At 45.6% G+C, this 19,119-nt stretch overlaps 1 protein-coding gene across 4 annotated transcripts; it reads left to right on the top strand.

Moving 5' to 3' along the window:
- Window positions 1-571: 571 nt before the first annotated feature.
- Window positions 572-18,892, top strand: DDX6 (DEAD-box helicase 6). 4 transcript variants are annotated; one of them, XM_074927230.1, is made up of 14 exons: window positions 572-681; window positions 2,909-3,374; window positions 4,883-4,946; window positions 5,421-5,525; window positions 6,782-6,911; window positions 7,376-7,522; window positions 7,757-7,855; window positions 8,604-8,722; window positions 9,188-9,316; window positions 9,639-9,755; window positions 11,292-11,355; window positions 12,259-12,360; window positions 13,081-13,260; window positions 14,593-18,892. In XM_074927230.1, the coding sequence occupies exons 2-13, from the start codon at window positions 3,175-3,177 to the stop codon at window positions 13,254-13,256; spliced, it is 1,452 nt and encodes a 483-aa protein (XP_074783331.1). In that variant the 5' UTR covers window positions 572-681; window positions 2,909-3,174; the 3' UTR covers window positions 13,257-13,260; window positions 14,593-18,892. The 4 variants fall into 4 exon arrangements, with proteins under 4 accessions (XP_074783331.1, XP_074783333.1, XP_074783330.1 ...); XM_074927232.1 differs by having other exon boundaries at window positions 572-684; window positions 7,757-7,851; window positions 8,600-8,722; XM_074927229.1 differs by having other exon boundaries at window positions 572-684.
- The last annotated feature ends 227 nt before the right edge of the window (window positions 18,893-19,119 follow it).

Raw genomic sequence — 19,119 nt, 5'->3', positions numbered from 1 at the left:
TCTTTGTTACGAGGTCTAAGGTGCGTGGTGCTGCCGAACGGCGAAGTCATCAGTGCTCTCCACCTGTGTCACTACGTGTCCCCCTCTATTTCCAGAGGTAGGTAAATAGGCAGAAACGCTTCTGCAGCTGCAGCAGCGGCGCTGCCCGAGAGCTAACGGGGGACGGGGCCGTGGCTGCCTCCCCTCACAAGGGTTTCTTTTGGCGCCACCCCGAACGGCAGCGGCCCTCACCCCCTGCCAGCCCGCCCAGGGCCGAGGGGTTTCCATCTGTCGCCCGCGGCGGTACGCCAGCCCGGTGTCGGCCCGGTGTCGGCCCGCTGCCCGCCCGGTGTCCGCCCGCTGCTTGCCCGCTGCCGGGGCGGCCCCTCCCTCCCCCGCTGCCGTCAGGCCCCGCGCACCGCGCACGAGGCGGAAGCAGCGGCCACGGGGGCGCAGGTCGGGATCACGTGGCCAAGGGAGCGCTCGGCCGGGCGTGGCGCGCGCCGGGCGTGCGTGCTTGCGTGCGTACGTACGTACGTGCGTGCGTGCGTGCGGGGCGGGGCCGGCCTGTCCTGCCGGGAGGGGGAGGGCGCACGGGAGGAAGGAGGAAGCCGCCATCTTGGAGCGTCGAGTCGCCATAACAAGGCACCAAGGGGGAGCGAGAGGATTTTATACCTGGGCGAGGGGGGAGCGCGGCTGGTGGCGGTGAGGACGGGCCGAGGCGCCGGGGCGGGCGCGGGTCCGCGGGAGCGGGGCTGGAGGGGGCGGGGGGCTGCTGCCGCCCGGCTGAACCTCGCGGCCTGCGGCGGGCCGCGGGAGCGGCGGGGCCTGGTGGTGCCGAGGGGCCGCGAGCAGGGCGGGGGAGGCCAGGCAAGGCTGGGCCGCGCCGGGAGCGGCTGGGCCGCGGGTCCGGCGCGCGGGGCGGGGCCGCGGCGGCCCTCGCTGCCGGCCGGAGTGGCGGGGCGGCGGGTGGGGGCCGCTCCATTGTTCGCGGGCGGGAGGTGCCGGTGTGGCGCAGCTGCCTTTCGCGGGCGGTGCCGGCCCCGCCGCAGGACCCGGGGGCCGCGCCGCTCTCTACCGCGGCGGGGGCGACGCCGCAGTGCGGCCCGGGCTCGCCGGAAACAATGGGCCCGGCGGGGGCGCCTGCGGCTGGGCGAGCTGCGCCGCCGCTTTGTGCCGGGGCCGGCGCGGCCCGGCCCGGCCCGGCTCTGCTGAGGCGCGGGGGGAGGTTGGTGGATTCGGCTGCCGGTGGAGGACGGGAACGGCCGAGCGGCGGCTGCCCGGAACGCCTGCCCGCCTGCCTACGTGGTCTGCGCCCGGAGAGGAGAGTTGTGGTGGCGGGGGCCTTATTTCCGTCGGACCACCGGCTTGCGAAATGGTGGCGCTTCTCGTCTCGGAACGGGGAGTTTCGTTCGGTTTGCTGAGGCGGTGCGTTTTCCCTAATCTTTGTCCTTTTAAAGGGTGGTTACGAGCGAGGGGGATTAAGGGACTGAGAGCTTCCATCTCCTACAATAGCGGACAACTTCTCGGCCTTAGTATCCGGGTCTTTCAGGCAGCAGTGGTTACTTTTGTGACTCGTCCGATTTTTAGTTAATGAGCAGGAGAAGTCTCTCTTCAAAGATGCTGTGAAACAGTGCTTGCAGTAGGACGATAACTAGCAGAAAAATCCTCGTTCTGCAAACTGTAAATTTTTGCTGTGAAGCTAGAATTGACGTGCTTGGAAACAGCTTGGAAGCCTGGGAAGAGGCTGAATTCCCTTTCCATCTTCTTGAAATGCTCTTAAATGTGCCTTTTAGTCACTGGGGAAACGCGCGGTTTTTTGTTTTTTTTTTTTTTTTTTTGCGACGCCGAAGTTAGGAAGCAGTAGTCAGCTGTTTTTTCCTGTGTGTTTTTCCCAAGATACAGATGCGTTGTGATGAGAAGTGGTACAGGCAAGCCTGCTTTCTGTTGCTTCCGAAAGGTTTCAGACTAGGAATGTCTTGGCTTTCAAATAGGATTATGAAGAGTTTTTCAGCTCTGGTCCATGCTTACTTTATATAAGGAGAAGAGTTTCTCTATGGTTTTGCCAACCTTTCTGTTAAAAACGGAATCGATATTAGGTCATGCGTACTAAATGTTATCTTTTGAGTGCCATAGTTGTTACTGACAGCTAGAAGGTAACGTCATCTGGAACACAGAAGCAGGAAGCTAGATATCTAGTGTAAATGTCTTATTACTCCTTCAGTTTAGGCTCAGTCACTTGGATTTAACAAAACAGGAAGCTACTGTCAGTTCATCTGGATGATACTGATAGTTTCACTATTCTAAATGGTGCTATATCAGTACCCAGTTTAAAAGTTTGAGCAAGCTGCTTGAACTATTTGGATTAGAGGAGGAGAAGCTGTTTTGTTGGGGGGTGGTGTGGTGGCTTGGTTTAATTAAAAAAGATAACGTAATTTCTGTTTCCCTTTCCAAGTGAAAAGGGTGATCAGAGTAACTTCAGGGTTTTGTCAGTTCTAACTGGAATGTCCACTTGATGCTGTGACCTTGCTTCCTCTCACATACTTGTGCATAACATTGTTGCTTAGGGTTTTAGGGCTGCTTTGCTGTGTCCCAGAAGCTGGGGAATTTCAAGAACTGGCAAAGCAATTGATACAATTCATGCTTACTTTACAAGGTGGGGCAGGCAGTATTTTTCCAAATGGTTACTCGCTGAAAAGCTGCTAAAAGTACGGCTGTTTAGAAAACTATCTTTGGTGACTGAAGGTGGTGCGTGCAACTTTATAGAAATCGGAGAAAAGTTTGATGCATATCTGGATAAGTATCACTGAGAAACAGAAAAGCAAACCCTGCCTGGGACGATGTGGTTCTTTAAATGCAAATATAAACCGATGTGATTTACGTAGACGAAAGTGCGCATACTAATTGTTATTGTCTGCTTCTCTTTCAGATTGAAGCAAGTGAATTCTGATATAACTCAACTTTGTTAGAGGGCTTTTTTTAAAAAAAAAAGTTGATCCACAGTGCATCAGAGCAAGTTACTACTTTACTTTTGAGTGACTTACAGGTGCTTGCCTGCATTGCAATAAAGGACTCATATATTGAGCAAGACTTATTTATCTCTTCGTTTTGGAGAGTCTAATAAACTGTTATTACAGTTTCTGTACTGACTTTCAAAGTTTTGAAGTCTAAAAAGACATCTTTAAAAACAAAACCATGAGCACGGCCAGAACAGAGAACCCTGTTATAATGGGTCTATCCAGTCAGAATGGGCAGTTGAGAGGCCCTGTAAAACCCAGTGGGGGCCCAGGAGGTGGAGGCACACAAACTCAGCAACAGATGAACCAGCTGAAAAATGCCAACACAATCAATAACGGCACTCAACAGCAAGCACAGAGTATGACCACCGCTATTAAGTAAGTGTTTCTGTTGGCTGCTGCAGACAGAATGTTTATAAGTAGTAAGTTTATAAGATGTAATGTTTATAAGTCATGTATGGGAAAGTGTTTGTGGGTTCCCATTTTAAAAAGTTTTCTTCTGTTTTTTATGATAGTGGCTGTTTAGAAGTATGCTGTGATGCATGTTAGGAAAAGAAAGCTGTATTTCTGTGTGTGAGCTTCTTTCTGACGGTGATGTTTGCAGTGTGTTTGCTGTGAAAATGGAATTTGACACTTTGCTTTTCAGAATGTGTGGCCGCTTGTCAGGTAGCCCACTGAGCAGCGGCATCCTGTTTTTGTTGCTTATTGAGAGCAGTAGGAGAGGGAAGTTGGGGAGTGGGAAGGAACTGAACTGAAATTTAAGACACAGGAGGAAACGCTGCCTAGTCTCAGTCCAGTTGTATATACTTTTCAGTTGTTTATTGCAGTTCTTTCTCATGGTGAGAAGTTCTTTGAAATCGGTTATCTTTTTGTCACTGATCTTAAAGAATAGTGCTTGCTCACCTTGGTGTAATGCTCTGGCTTTAATTCATCTAAGCCTGAGCTGAGATAATATGGTACTGCTGTGATACCCTCCTGTGATCAAACTGGTTTTGGAAGTGTGCTAATAAAATGTGAGTGTCTTGGTTGAAGATTCTGAAAGATGTAAAAGGTTTGGATGGTACGGTAATGTGTTCTTTTTCTTTTTCTCCCCATGGGCCTCGTCCCCCCGAACAACGTTTGCTTTTACCTTAGTTCTCAATTATTTTCAAAGGAAATGTTGACTGTCAGCAGAAGAGTGCGTAATGGGATTCTCAGGTTTTTAAAGTTTGCCTAACTTGTTTGTCCCCCGACACCCCCCCCCCCTTTTTTTTTTTTTTTTTTAATGGGTTAGTCTAACAAAACTGGAAAGTTAAACTCACTTAAATTCATTCATGGCTTCCAGGAATTGTGGAAGAGAAGGACTTAAGCTCCTCTATATAGTGACTTTCAAGAGAGGGTGGGTGTCTCAATCTCATTTAGAGCAAAAGACACACAACACTTGATCAACAAGTGGAGGGTTTGCTTACTTAATTTTCTCCCCCCAAGCGTTTTATATCTTCTCACATTACTCATGATTTAAGAATGGATGTCCCCTGGGCAAGAGAATTTTTTTTTTAAGTGATGAAATATTCTCGTGTGGATTTATTATAGCCAGTTTCTGTCATATGACTAAATTGGTGTTCAGTTTTAAATCTGTGTTCTACTGGATTGATTCAGTGCCCTAAAAATGGGATGTGAATCACGACTGGATAAAGATTTCACAAATTCTCTGTGCGCTTGGCAGACTGCTGATTTTCTGTTTACAGTTTTCTGCCTGTTGCATCCTGCTTAGCTCAGAGAAGACTTGAGCTCATATGTGTAGGCGCTTTTAGCCTTCAGGAGGTGAAAATATTACATGTTCATCAGTGTATCTAATTATTAAACCAGATTTTTTTAAAATTTATTTTTACTTTATTTTGCTATAGACCTGGTGATGACTGGAAGAAGACTTTAAAACTCCCTCCAAAGGATTTGAGAATCAAAACTTCGGTAAGGATGGTTGAACTGTAGAAATAGATATTAACTAAAAGATGTGGGAGAAGCTGCAGTGGGAAAATATTTGTCAAGCACAGATTGAAAAGCAGTTCAGCTCCTGCTGTTTGAAGTGAATTAATTTATTCAGTGGCTGCCTGGGAGAGATGCTTCTCTTAGAAAGCTCCAAACTGGAGTTTACTGTGGATTTCTTACTTGGTTAGTGTTCCAGCATGGGACTGATTGTTAGTGTCTCTTGCCAGGCAGATGGGGAGATGTCAGGGTATACTCGTGGTACTGTATTTGGTTATGAGAAAGCTCATGTTTCCTTCCCCACTGGATGGTGACACGCAGGTTAGCGGGAACCCCTCTGTAGTAGGGGAAGGCGCTTGGTGGCCTTCCTGCGTGGGCCATCTCTCCTCGAGTCAGAACAATGTACTGCTTTGGGTTGTGTGACCTAACCTTATGGATGTGCTTTTTTTGATTATTCAGGATGTGACCTCCACAAAAGGAAACGAGTTTGAAGATTACTGTTTGAAACGGGAGTTGCTGATGGGAATTTTTGAAATGGGCTGGGAAAAACCATCTCCTATTCAGGTTGTTAACAAACTGACTACTTAAAAGAAGCGTTACGTTTTCATAAATTTATTGAAGTTCTTATTCATGCTTAAATATTGGATACTCCTGTTGTGATTTGGGAAAATGGGGTTGTGAACAGTAGAACTTGGTGGTGGCCCTTTGGGGAAGGTAAGAATTTCTAACACCCAACTAAATCACCAAGCCCTGCAGTGGGTGACTTGGAGATGGAACTGACTGATGCTTTAGAGAAGTTAACTTGGATTTTCTTTTTCACTCTGGAGGCGTTGGTGTGTTAATCCTCTGTGTGGTAATACCTTTTGCATAAGTAGTCCCAGTGAGAACAGGGCCGCTCTTGTTAGGTTAACTCAGTTTTCTAGAAAACTAAGCTGTGTACCTTCAGTTGTTACAAAGATCACTTTGGCTTTATCACACAAAGCATCTGGAAGGAGTGTAATGGCAATTATGGGAGAGAGATGAATATGTTAGCAAGTTTACTTTTCTCTCCCCCCATTTTGCTCTTACTTTCAAGGCTCGTTCTGTTAAGAACTGTTAATGTGTAAACTTCAGGGGAGCATGGGGGCTGAACGCTCTTCTAATTGCTCTTTGGAGGATTATCCTTGACACAGCTCTGCCACTTTATCTCCTTAAGGCAGGAGAAAGCAATGGCTTTTAGGTAGTTTGTCTGCTTTAAAATAGATTTGAAACATGCCACCTTTCCAGAAGGCTGAGGGTTCCTTAGATGTTGCTGTCAAAGACAGTAAAGTGAAAAATGCTTGGGGCCTGTGTTTGAATGTCTGAAGTTTCAAAAGGAAAGCCTGCTACTTTTATGAGAAGTTATCACAGGAGCATGCAGGTTTAAATTATGTGGGCTGAGGTCGTTCTGATGTGAAGATAGGGGTGGGTATCTTTTTCCATAGGAGGAGTTTGCTAGTGACTGGCATTGTCTCTTCTCTTTTGTTCCCTAATTTTGTGCTTTTTTTCCTCATATGTTGCTATGGGTTTACTATTCCTGTAGTACCTGATCCGTGGTTTTCTTATGACCAGACAAGAGAAGGACTTTTAAGTGGGATATGGGGAGTGGAGCTGTTGCTTTGTTGGGGAACTCTTTACTGATAGGAGGTTTCACTCCTTCCTGCTGTGAGTCTGCAGGATATTCTGTTCACGAAACAATCGTATTTCACAGGATACTGTTAGCGAGGAGAGTTAAACTTGGCCAGCCTCTATAGTGAGCATGGCCTATGGTTGCTCATGTGCTGTCTGTCATTGCCTTTCAGGAGGAGAGCATCCCCATTGCTTTATCTGGTAGGGATATCTTGGCTAGAGCGAAAAATGGAACAGGCAAGAGTGGAGCCTACCTCATTCCTTTACTTGAACGACTAGACTTAAAGAAGGACAATATACAAGGTCAGTTGAGATGCATCTCACTTAGCTGCAGCTGGGTAATGGTATTGGTCGCTACGTAGCAGACTCGAATCTAAAACTGAGGAGTGAAATTGAGCAGCGTGGGTTATCTGCTTGTACTGTCAAAGAAAGTTAATGGGGATTGGTGGAGGGGAGGCAAGATTGTAAAATCCTGCGGTTGCTTTCAAAAGCTTGAAATGGAAGACGTCTTCTGGCCTTTACCGTCTTGCCCTGTAAAGTGGATTTGGAGTAACAAGCAAGCGTGCTGTCTGGGGGACTCGTGCGGAGGGAATGGCAAGGGACGGAGAACACTTGCACGGAATTTGCCTTGACTATAAGTAGTTTCTAGGTCTTCTTCAGGGTATCCAGAGTGGAACTCCCAAACCGTAGAAATGTAGCTTTCCTAAAGGGCCTGTCTCCTCTACGGTGTGTTCCTGGTAACTGAGGCTGACCCTTTTCTCTTCCAGCAATGGTGATTGTTCCCACCCGTGAACTAGCCCTGCAGGTCAGTCAAATCTGTATCCAAGTGAGCAAACACATGGGAGGTGCCAAAGTGATGGCAACGACTGGAGGAACCAATTTGCGAGACGACATAATGAGGCTTGATGATACAGGTCGGAGCACTTCTGCTACACTACAGTTGCTGTTTGTTGGTGGCTTTTACAGTGTGGCAGTGGAAGTTCTGCTCAGTGTTACTGTTTGCCTGTTACAGAACAGGCTACGATATGTCTCGTTCACTGTTTGTATGCTGTTATTCTCTCAAACTGTTTGTGTGAAACATGACCCTGAATGCCAGAAACGTTCTTCTAGTTGCCTTAACCAACTTTTTTGTTCTTTTAACCTTACAGTGCATGTGGTGATAGCTACCCCTGGGAGAATTCTCGATCTCATCAAGAAAGGAGTAGCAAAAGTTGAGCATGTCCAGATGATAGTATTGGATGAGGCAAGTTGCTCATGTTAAACATTCTGGGACTTTAATGCCAAGCTAAAGCTGCGATGTGTCTCAGCGAGTCTCCTTGTTAGGCACAGCAACAAATCAAACTGTGCTTAGCGACACTATATAAGGTTATAGCTCATCCATTTCTCAGTATTTTTGAGAAGGTATTTTGGCAGTAGAATTTTTCGGCAAGCAAATCTTTTAAGAAAACAACCCAGGAAAATTTGTCTTTCCTGTCATCTTTGCTATTCCTGAGGAATAGATTAACAGTGTCTTCTGAAATGAAGGAATGCATTTTACTGGGTTTCAGTTTATAATGAGCGAGCTGTGCTCACCACATGATTGTGTATAGAACTGATTTATGAACATCCACTACTGTATGTGCTTCTGAGCTGAAAAAATAGTTGTGTGAAAGCTCTTGGATGACTCTTGATAGGAACCCTGGTAAGTGGTTTCAATTTATATTCCATTCATTTTTCCTGAATGTGATCCTGGTAAATCAAAGTGCTGAAAACCAGGAGAGTGTAAACTTCCTTTTAGTGATGAATCCTGTCTCCAGCAGCTAAATCACACATCATTTGGAGCATGATGTTTGCTCCAGAGGGGTCAGTCCCATCGTAAGGGTGGGGAGAATAGTGATCCTGATCTCTTGTTTGGGGTGTTGGTTTTTTTTTTTTCTCAATGTCGTACTATGGGAAGACTGAAATCTTGCCACATTCATTTAACTTACTCTTTATTACTTCTGTTGTTACAGGCAGATAAGTTGCTGTCTCAAGATTTTGTTCAAATAATGGAAGACATTATTCTCACGCTACCTAAAAATAGACAGATTTTGCTCTACTCAGCCACTTTCCCTTTGAGCGTACAAAAGTTCATGGTGAGTGCAGATGGATTTGTATACGTGTGGTGGTAGCGACGCTGCATGTCAAGTGTGTGAAGGAGTGGTGTGTTGCTGTTATTACTCGTTTTTTTAATGCAGCCTAAATCTAGGACAGAAGTTTGAAAATAATTTTTGACCCGCACTGGCATTAATGGGAAAGCCAAGTACGCACAGTTCTTGCCTCTAAGGTACCGTTTTCCACTTTGTACATAGTGATGTGCCATTCATCTATGCTGATCTGTTTCCAGAGTCTGCTCTTGTTGGCCTGCACGGTCGCACCGGATTTATAAGTAACCCCTTGTGAAATTTTACCCACCCTGTCTGTTTTGTGTGTGGTGTGAAGAGCGAGTGGCTAGGTAGCACATCCTTTTCATGGAGGGAGTTAAAGGGCCAGATGGGGGGAAGTACTTACGTTGTTTTGCATGTAGATGTGCCTATTTCATAGTTCTCTTTATTTTTCAGAATTCCCATTTGCAGAAACCCTACGAGATTAATCTGATGGAGGAGCTGACCTTGAAGGGAGTTACCCAGTACTACGCCTATGTAACTGAACGTCAGAAAGTACACTGCCTCAATACGCTGTTCTCTAGGGTAAGCGGTGGGACTGGGTCAGGAGCTTCAGAGGCTTTTTTCCTTTCATGACCAAGAATAAGACTGAGGGCGGCAAAGACAGCTTAGTGACACTTTCTCCTTGTCCAAATATGCTATTTAGCTAAAGCTAGAAGTGTGTGCTGCTTGTCCTGCACCTCTGTGTTCTAGAACTTTGTTAATTTTTTACCCTTTTGTACAAAAATACATACTGTGTAAATTACCAGCAGCATACCTGCTTTGCTTTCTTTCTGGAAGGGATTTAAACATAGGTCATTTGCTAGTAAAAAGCTGCATTTACTGAGCACGCTACTTATATGTTCAGCTCCAGATTAACCAGTCGATCATTTTCTGCAACTCCTCTCAACGGGTTGAATTGCTAGCCAAAAAGATCTCCCAGCTGGGCTATTCCTGCTTCTATATCCATGCTAAAATGAGGCAGGTGAGTATGAAGTCTACAGCGGTTTATTCCATACTGCCCCAGGCGTTACTGCATAGCTGAATTGTCTTTCGCTTGCTTTAAATTTGCATGTTCTTTGAAAACAGAAATGTATTGCTCTTCTGTCAGTTTGTTTTTTGGTCTATCCCCCATCCTGGCCTTCCCCCAAGACCCTGAACGTCTTCCCAGACTACTTGGTGGCTGGTCAGTTGGTATTTAAGAGTACTTCAGGCCAGGTTAATTAGTCCAGAGTAAGCATGGACTGCAGCCAGAAGGCACAGTTCTTAGTGCTGCTGCCTTGCTCTTGCCATCATGGGGAGCCACAATAGGCCATGCGCCATGCAGGGTAACTGGCATGGATGTAAACAAGCCCAGTTCATTAAAAAATACCAACAAAAAAACAATTGGGTGCCCTGCATGGCTTTGCAAACAGTAAATCTTGACAGCAGGAGAATCTGAGAAATCAGGGAGGTGTCTTTGATCAAACCTCTTGGCAAAAGCTGCGACCAGCGCATGGGGACTGAGCACCTGTGTCCTGAGTGTAGGTGATGAGAAATGCCAGCACAGCTCTGATAGTGCAGAGGTTTATGTTAATTGTATGTTGGCCTAGATGTCCTTGAGCTTCATACTCCTAATTTCCTTGGTTTCAACAGGCGTACTAGAAGATGTCAGAAGGTTGAAGTGATGTGTGTAAAACTGAAGTACTGTGAAATGTTTTTTTAATTTTATATGGAAGTTAGAATAAATTCAAACAAAAACCCTAGAGGAGACCTAGCTTGCAGTTCATGGAACTGATGGGTAACGTCAAGGTTTGCTGGGCCATATGCAAACCAGCAATGAATTAAGCAGAAATGGAAGTGATGTCGGTATTGAGAACAGAGAGGTGCGTGCATGGGTTCCATGGAGTCTGATTTTTCCTGTGTTTTTGATCAGTCAGTAGATGATCTTTCTGGCAAAACGCAGGTATGTTTGTGTGGCAGCCTTCAATTTGTTTTTTCCCACTGTTAATTTTTATGTGGCCCAAAGTGACTTGTGAAAGCACAGTCTTTGCAGACAGTTGACTTGTCCCACCCCTAATTCTGAATCAGCAGTGAAAAATACTCCATGGTGGAAAATGAAGTTACTGCTGACTTCAGTTTTTAAAGGAGTGAATAAAACATGTGTTGAATTTGGCAGGGGGCTGGGGGAAGGTGATAGTCAAAATATCAGTTTAACTTCCTTGATGGGTATTTAATGGAATTGTAACTTAAGATACTCCTGTTCCGAGATGGCTTTGATGCAACTGTAGGAGGCTTGAAAACAGTCAGTTAAGTGTTGTTGTCTAAAAGTGGTACCGAGGGTCCCTCTGAGTTCTTGAGAATATACAGGTAAGAAGTACTCAAAAGTGTGTACTAGTGGCTTTGACCCGGGCTGTTCTCCAGTGATGAGGGGGAGGAATTCATGTGCTTGAAGTTCGGTGTTTGTAACTTGAATAATACTGAAAGCCAAAGGTCTTTTTTTTTTTTTTTGTTTTCTTTTGCTTTGTTTATGTTTTTCCAGGAGCACCGCAATCGTGTGTTCCACGATTTCCGAAATGGCTTATGCCGCAATCTTGTTTGCACTGGTAAGAGTTGCGAAGCATTTTCCTGTTTCTAAAGGTTGTGGTAGAAAGCAGGTTAGCCATTATCCCGGGTATAACAGATGACTCGATTTGTGATAAAACAAACTCACACGTTTTGGCAAGATGCCTTTGTCAAGCCTGCACGTAGCAGGGTGCAGCACTGCTTTAGACACATAGATTTTTATGACAAACCGCGCAGGTGCAACTTGCTAACAAATCATTTTACTGTGATGGTGTTTTCTGCGCTAGTTGTGTTTTCTTGGATGTGAGCCCTCTGAGTTGTTGGGCCGTAAGCTTCTCAAAATGTCATTACAACTGTGGCTGGGATCACCCGAGTAAATTTTGCCAATTCTGTAATTGTTTATAGCTCAGCTTTTCCAAATACTGTTATAGTTTTGATTGGCCTGCCTGTGATTGAGTTCTCCATTGTACAGCCTGTTCAGGCAGTACCGTGGCAGCATTTGCTGATCGCTACGTGTGTCTGGATTGTCTGAACAAAAGTCACTAGAAGTGGAGTAAGAATAGCTGAGCTGGGGGAAGTAGTAGTTCAGATCTCAAGTCTATCATGACACTGGCGATGCATAGTCGTGTGTGAGGAGATGCTTGTATAAGACCATCTGCTCAGAAATAGCCTAATGTGGAAAAAACTAGCTTTGTGCTAATTACTTTTTAAGCATAGATGTGCAGATCAGGTATTTTGGTCATTGTTCTCCTATTACTCGTGTTTATAAGGGATAAAGAGCAAGAAGTTGCTTTAACAGCTATATGTAAACAGGCTTTGATACAAGGGAAGCTTATATTTGGAAACTAGCGCAAGCCAACATTAATCATGGTTAATCTTTCCACCCTGAATACTATCAGCATTTGATCCCATTGAAAATAACTTTCTTCTGCATTGTCTTTCAGATCTGTTTACCCGAGGTATTGATATCCAAGCTGTGAACGTGGTGATAAACTTTGATTTCCCAAAGCTGGCAGAAACTTATCTCCATCGTATTGGCAGATCAGGTGAGAGGAAAAACTTCTTAGGTATAATTTTCCTGATGACTGTGATGTTTCTTAGACTTGAATTGCCTTCTGTTTTTTATTTGTGTATCTGAGAATTATTTTGGGTAGCTTTGATTTTTCTGACAAATTTATTTTGAGGTATCATCTCAGATGGTTATCCTCACAAATATCTGAATAAAGGTCTGTTCTCTTGAAACTGGCCTTGAAGCAGCTGAACAAAGATGAAAAAAAGTGCATCTTTTGCTTTGATCTCAGGAGACTTACTGATGCTCCTGTTTGTAGTTTGGGAAAATTCGATACTGAAAGCTTAGCTTCTGTGGTGTCCTCTGTGTTCCACAGTATGTTTCTAATGCTTGCACATCAGGAAAATAGACTTAAGAAAGGCGGTAAACAAAGGAACTTTGTAGTTCAGGCCTGGTCAAGAACTCTGTTATGTGAGAAGGGCTGGATGTACATAATGCAGCAGTGGAAGACTTTTCGTCGGTAATTAATGAGGAGGTTTGGTCAGAGCATTCTGATCCTCCTGGGTTTCTTACTCCTGTAGTGACACACAACCCTGTACCGAAAACCACTGTGGAAGCTGCAAAAACCTGTGGCGAGGTCCGGATTTGCTTTTATCATCAGAAAGCAATGTTAATAACTCCACAGTCTGCAGATTTTTTTCAACCAGCCTTCTATTAGTTCAGTTGTTCTTTTGATTTATTTTTTTTTTTTGTCAAGGTCGCTTTGGTCACCTTGGCCTGGCCATCAACTTGATCACCTATGATGATCGGTTCAACCTGAAAAGTATTGAGGAGCAGTTGGGAACTGAAATTAAACCCATACCAAGCAACATTGACAAGAGCCTGTATGTGGCAGAATACCACAGTGAACCTGTAGAAGATGAGAAACAGTAAACATGTGCGTATGCAAATGCCTTCCTGAGTAGAGAAGTTGTGTTGAGGAAAACAGCTGATGTGTGAGTGTTACCGCAGGGGAAGAGGGAAATGCATGGGCTGAGGGGACTCTGAATGTGAAAATGAGGATTTGAAATACTGTCAGTGCAAGGAATTCTGTGCATGGTGGATGTGCTGAAGCTGGGAGGGGAGTAATGTGGTTTTAGGTGAAATGCTGGCCATGTGCAAAGGAGACCAAAAATAGGGGGAAATGGGGAGCAGGGAACTGTGTCTGGGGAGGCCAGGATGGCTACTAGCAGCCTAAGGAATTCTTTCCCTACTGCTTAGTTGCAGTGTGAAATTGGTGAGGGGCAGAGAGGCAGGTGGTCCTCAGAAAGGTGAGGAGAGAACTAGAGAGCGTGGAGAGCAGAGTTTCCACCAGAAGAGCCAAAGCACTGCGCCAGTTAGGAGGAACAGGTTCAGGCTGAAGGTGCTGCTGCATCTTCTGCATCCTTTGGTTCAGAGAACTCTTGCAAGTAAACAAAGCAGGTAGCAAAGCTGTAATTCCTCTTTGCTGCCACTCGAGGTCGTCTGCGTAGTTTTAAAGGAAAATCGGGTTTCACTGCAAGAGACTTTCTGATCATTCTCTGAGGAAAAACTGCTGAGTCAAGTCTTCCTGTTAAGGAGAAAACTCGCCCTGGATTTCAGTCCAACAAAACAGCTACGGAATGATGTTGGATCTGGTTATAGTTAAGGTGCTGTATTGTGCAAGATCAGGCACCATACGGTTTGGGGTGGGAGTCATTCTTTTGTGTACTCCTATCAGAGATCATGCATTAATAGGAGAATCCCAGCAAAGCTGATTAATTTCTTCTCGGGTGTCATGCAACAAGGAGCCATAGAAGCAGACTGCTAGATAGTGTTCAAATGAACTTGTGTTCCTCCTTTGAAGTTGTTCAGGGGTAGCCCTGGCCAGTCACGCTAAGCTGACTTGCAGCCTCTGCTTGGCTGGCTGAGCTTTCTCCATGTTTGATTAAATAGAACACCAAACCCCAGGTGATGAACTTGGAAATAGCTTTTGGGTGGCTTTAAGGTGAATGCCGTGACATTGCCCGAGGACTATTTGCTGCTTCCAGCAGGAGAGAAACCAGTAGGTAGTTGTGCTCCGTAGGTAGAGTAGGGCAGGAGCAGCACCTCCTCCTGCGAAGACGTGGCTGAGGTTGAGCTGTCCCAGATGCCCTTTGCTTTTCCAGAGCTGCTACATAGTCAGTGTGATTCATGACTTGCGTTCCAGTTCTGCATAGGATGGATCTAACCGTGGGTGTTGTGGTTGTTGTTTTGTTTTTGGTTTTTTTAGGCTTTGATTACACACACCAGAAGGTGAAGCCCTTTGATCCAGATCTGTGACACATTGTTTCTTTGGGGATACCCTTCTCTTTGTGGGTTTTTCTTCGTCTTTTCATTTCGGAACTATGAAGACTAAAGAGCTCGGCCTTTTTTTCGTTTTAAATTTGGCAGTCAGGAAGAAAGAAGATAAAAGGAGGAATGTCTTTTTGTTTTTCACTTGTTTGCACTGTGTGCTGATTGAACATTAGTTGCACTAACTGCTGGTTTAAAAATTTTTTTTCTTGGGGTGGGAGGGGCAGCAAGGGAAGAAGAGAAACCCTGAAAAGAGAAGAATCTTGATGAACACGAGCTTGTCTGCTATTTCAAATTCTTCAACCATCGACTGAGTGCATTTCAACTTCTCCCTGGTTACTCATCTGTTTTTAAGCTAAAGAGCTTGTTACTTATTCGTGCAAAGTGCCTTATGCTATGAGACCATTCAGAATATCACCTTTCCGACAGCCCAAGGAATTGACAGCCGTTTTTGGTTTCAGGTCAAAGTTCCCCTCTCTTCCCCCTCTCCTCCTCCCCAAGTACTCAAGCCCAGGGCTGGGAGGTGAAACGTATTCGTAATACTACTTTTTTCTTCAACTTTTTTTTGGTTTGAATTGGAGGAGTTGATATGCATCTGCAGTTCACCCACACTGTAAATACCTGTATTTAAAATGAAACCACCTTAAAGTCTGGGCTGATTAGGTGCAGCATCCTAGCTCCAGAGGGAAAGAGTAGCCTGTCATTCTTTGCAGGAGCCATAAAAAAAGCCCGATGCTCTAGCAGAACACTAAAGACTGGTTTCCATAAGAGTCTCCATTAGTAGTTACAGCACTTGATATGTAGACGTGTTTCAGAGCCATGGCCCTCTTTCCTCTGGTGCAGTGTGTCCCATAGAAAATCAGATGTGTATATTGTACAAACTTTGTAAATATGATTTTTTTTTTTCTGTTTGGGTTCATATATAACTTTTTCTTTTGTGATGAAGGTTTCTGGGGTTAAAGGGATTAGACTGATTATGGGAGCAGCTAACGATGAGAGGGGCTCAGTTTTCTGCAACACTAAGGGATGAGAAGCGCTCTGACCTCCACGGAGAGCAGGCCTGCAGAAGTGTCCTGTGGTGGGGTGGGTTTGCTCTGGCGCTAGCAACGCTGTCCTCTGCCACTTGTATGGAAGAGATTGCTCGTGGGGCTGCGGGGCCTCCAGTCTGTAGCTCAGCCTGGTGGGAGATGCTCTTCGACTTCCCCTTTAGAAACTCCAGGAACTTGCCCAGCTCTGAAGCGGGCTGTGACCTGTGTTCCACCATGGTGTGAGGGGAATCCCGTGGGAGTCAGCGCTGCTGAGCAGGGCGTGCGTAAGGCGTGGATTTGGGTTCCTGAGAAACCGTAGCAAAGCAATTGGCGTGCCTAACGTGACAGTTCTGTGGCTTTGTGGGATTGATTTCCTTCCTGCAGCGTTGCGTGTTTTCTGCCCAGAGTGGCCTCTCTGCAGCCTTGTGAGCAGCTAAGGGCAGACCCCTGCTGATGTCAGAAGCTGCAGAAAGCTGCCTGCCATCTCCTCTGTTTTGGCATGAATTGCTGTCTGTCGTTTTGCATTGTATATTGCTGAAAAGCGCTTCCGGGTCAAGTAGTGTTGCTTTAAATTGTGCCCCTCCCAACATGCTTGATGTTTGGCCTGATCTACAGGCAAAAGGAGTGAGACAAATCAAAAACCGTACTCTTTTTAAATTCCCTTTTAGCCTGTTCACCACCACTGTCAGGAGGCACCTGGATGAACGTGGTCCCTTTTGCTCAGTTGTTTTTTGTGTATACAGATGCTGCACTCGCACCACGCTTGCTTACCTTTGAGGCAGGAATTGTCTTAATTTTTCCCCGTGTTGACCCTTATTCTTTTCTGAAATCCGAGTCCAATTGTCTAGAACTCCAAGGCGGACTTACCCATCCGTTTCCTTGAGGATCAGAAATAGAAGCCAGGTGCCTCCTGACAATAACTTTGAGATGGAAAGGGGTTTGTGTTTGGGATTTTTTTTTCCTTTTGTCAGCAGTGACTCCATAATTGTAGCAAATGCTGCACTAGAGTACAAACTCAAGAGCTTGGTCACAGACACTCTGTGAGCCACACAGCTTATGTCTGACTGGCAGGTACTAAATGTAAACAATTTTGGGGTGCTTTTTGGGGGTGGGGGGCGGGAGTTGGGGGGTGGTAACTTTGACCAAAAGTAAAATCTTGCTCTTGTACTGCAGCCAGCTTACGATTTTCCAGAGACAGAAGAGGGATCATTTTAGTGCAACAAAGACATGAAAACTGTAAATACAAGTTTTGTATCTTACCAGGGCATGCACATGTAACAAGAACAGGATAGCAATGTCGAGTCAGACGTGTGTGCTCTGCTTGGATTTGTGGTAGGTTAGCCTGGTGCCATGCGTTGATGGTCCCTCTTGAAGCACAGAACTTTTGAAAGTATTACTTTAAACTTGGCCTCTAATTGAGGATTGGCACTTACCTAAACGATCGGGGGCACCATTTTTAGGAGGCTTCTTGGCAAGAAGGAAGCAGCCTAATCTTGGTGCTGGTAGGCTATCTCTAGATAACAAATGCAATCTTGCAAATGGAAAGATGCTCCAAAGGACTAGGATAATCCTAGGTTTTTTGGTTTGGGGGTTGGTTTGGGGTTGTTTTTTTATTGTTTTTTTTATTTTATTTTAATTTTGGGGTGGGGTTTTTTGTTGTTTTTTTTCCCTGCTCAAGAGTAAGGAGCGTGTATAAATCTGGGCTTCCTCAGATTCCTTGCGAGCTCCTGTTTTTGCTGGTCACATACCAGCCTTTACATTTGTGCATTAGTCGGAGCCTTCAGTGATGAGCCATAGGTCAAGTAGTGCCTCTGACAAAGATGACGTGAATGAGAATCTGATGTGTTCTGTGTGTTTCCCCTCGGAAGTCTAAAGGTGTCACCCCGTGAATCGGATGAAATGGAGCTTCACGGCTGGGTGAAGTGGCTGTGAGGGCGGTGACACAAGTCTCCAGCCAGCTTACTTGAGAGAAGCTGTAGGCTGGTCTCCGGGTGGGTGCAGTCAGGATGCGCTGCCGTCGCTGGAGGGCTTTTCCCAACGGGAGGGGGGTGGGTCGGTCTCAAATACACGTTTCAATTTCCAGAATGAGATGGGAGCATCTTTCCTTTGCCTTTGACTTTTTTTGTGGGTAAGAACAGGGAAGCTCAACATGAATTCATGTTGTGTACATGTTGGTATCAAATCATCTCATTCTGATCTTTTGTTCTTTATTTTTATGTGGGATGGGGGAGGGTGTCTGCTTTGAGAATTTAAAAATGCTTCACACAGTTGTTTTTGTGGGTTTTTTCAAATGACTGATAGGACACAAACCTGAGCAGATGGCTATCCTGCCTCAGTTTCTGTTCTAGAAGTTGCGGAGATGCTGTGCCGCGTCTCCCGAGCTGCTGTTGTGGTGGTTCTTGTCCTGCTGCTGGACTCTGTAACGCCGCTGGGGCCGAGCAGCTGCTGCTCTCTGAGGACAAAGTGATTTTTGTTCCCAGGAACTCCAGTGGTACGGCCGCCACTGTAAAGGTTGGGCAGCAAGGGAGTTTTCTTACTGCTTTGAACCTCTGGTCAACCTATTGTGAATCACAGTTTCTGTTCATAACAAACGGGGTCTCTGGACCAAAGACTGCCCATCCGCTCTTCAAAATGAGGCTTTGGCAGATTATCCTGCAGGTTTTGCTCAGTTGACTGTTGTGTTGCTAAAACGTCCCCACGTGGAAGCATTGTTAAATTCTGAGTAGACAAGTTAGGGAAGGGTCAGGAGGGGTGGGGGGGAGGGATGGGTTTATTAAGATACAGCCTTGCTGTATTTTAACCAATAATTATTGGGAAGGGGTGTCAGGAGAAGAAAATAGTCATTGTTCCCTTTATTGAAAGAAACTGGAACTTTTATTTCAAGAAAAGAAATTATTTCCAATTAAGGTGGAATATCATAATCCACTGGTCCCTAGTCGAGAGGTTGGTGTTCTTACTGTTAACCAGCAAACAACATGGACTAGTCCTTGAAAACATTCAGGGGAGGGAGGGGAAAATTGGCTTTCTGTTCAATTGGTAATTGGCAAACTCCAGTGGAGCCCAGATTTTGTTGAGAATGTGTTTTCTCTGGCTGTATGTGCGTTGCAGCACTGACTTGTGAAGAGCTTCACGAGTTCCAAGTGCAAAAAAGATGAATGGTAAAATCCTGATTTTGTTGATTAAACTCAATAAAAGCTCCCTGGAACTCCAGTTCAGTCTTATTTTCTCTGTGAACTGCGCCGAGCAAAACATGTCCTGACCTCTTCATTGAGGACCCGGCATGTGTCAGATGCCCGCAGCAAGCTTCGGAGAGAAGCCACGAGGAGTCGTCAGTCTTGATGAGTGGAGAAGAGCGACGCACAGCTGTGAGAGGCATTCCCCTTCTGTAGGGCCGGTTTGGCACTGTGCGGGCAGGGAGAGTTCCCGTACGGCCGGAG

This window comes from Athene noctua, chromosome 26 (genome assembly GCF_965140245.1).
Source record: "Athene noctua chromosome 26, bAthNoc1.hap1.1, whole genome shotgun sequence".
Classification (NCBI taxonomy): Eukaryota; Metazoa; Chordata; class Aves; order Strigiformes; family Strigidae; genus Athene; species Athene noctua.
Note: the sequence above shows the minus strand (reverse complement) of the source record. Positions and strands in the feature narration are given on the sequence as shown.

Excerpts from the sequence above, each read along its gene's own strand:
- DDX6 (XM_074927230.1), top strand. The coding sequence starts at position 3,175 with ATGAGCACGGCCAGAACAGAGAACCCTGTTATAATGGGTCTATCCAGT. Across the intron at positions 7,523-7,756 it reads AATGAGGCTTGATGATACAG|TGCATGTGGTGATAGCTACC; the intron begins GTCGGAGCACTT and ends TTAACCTTACAG. Across the intron at positions 9,756-11,291 it reads TCCATGCTAAAATGAGGCAG|GAGCACCGCAATCGTGTGTT; the intron begins GTGAGTATGAAG and ends ATGTTTTTCCAG.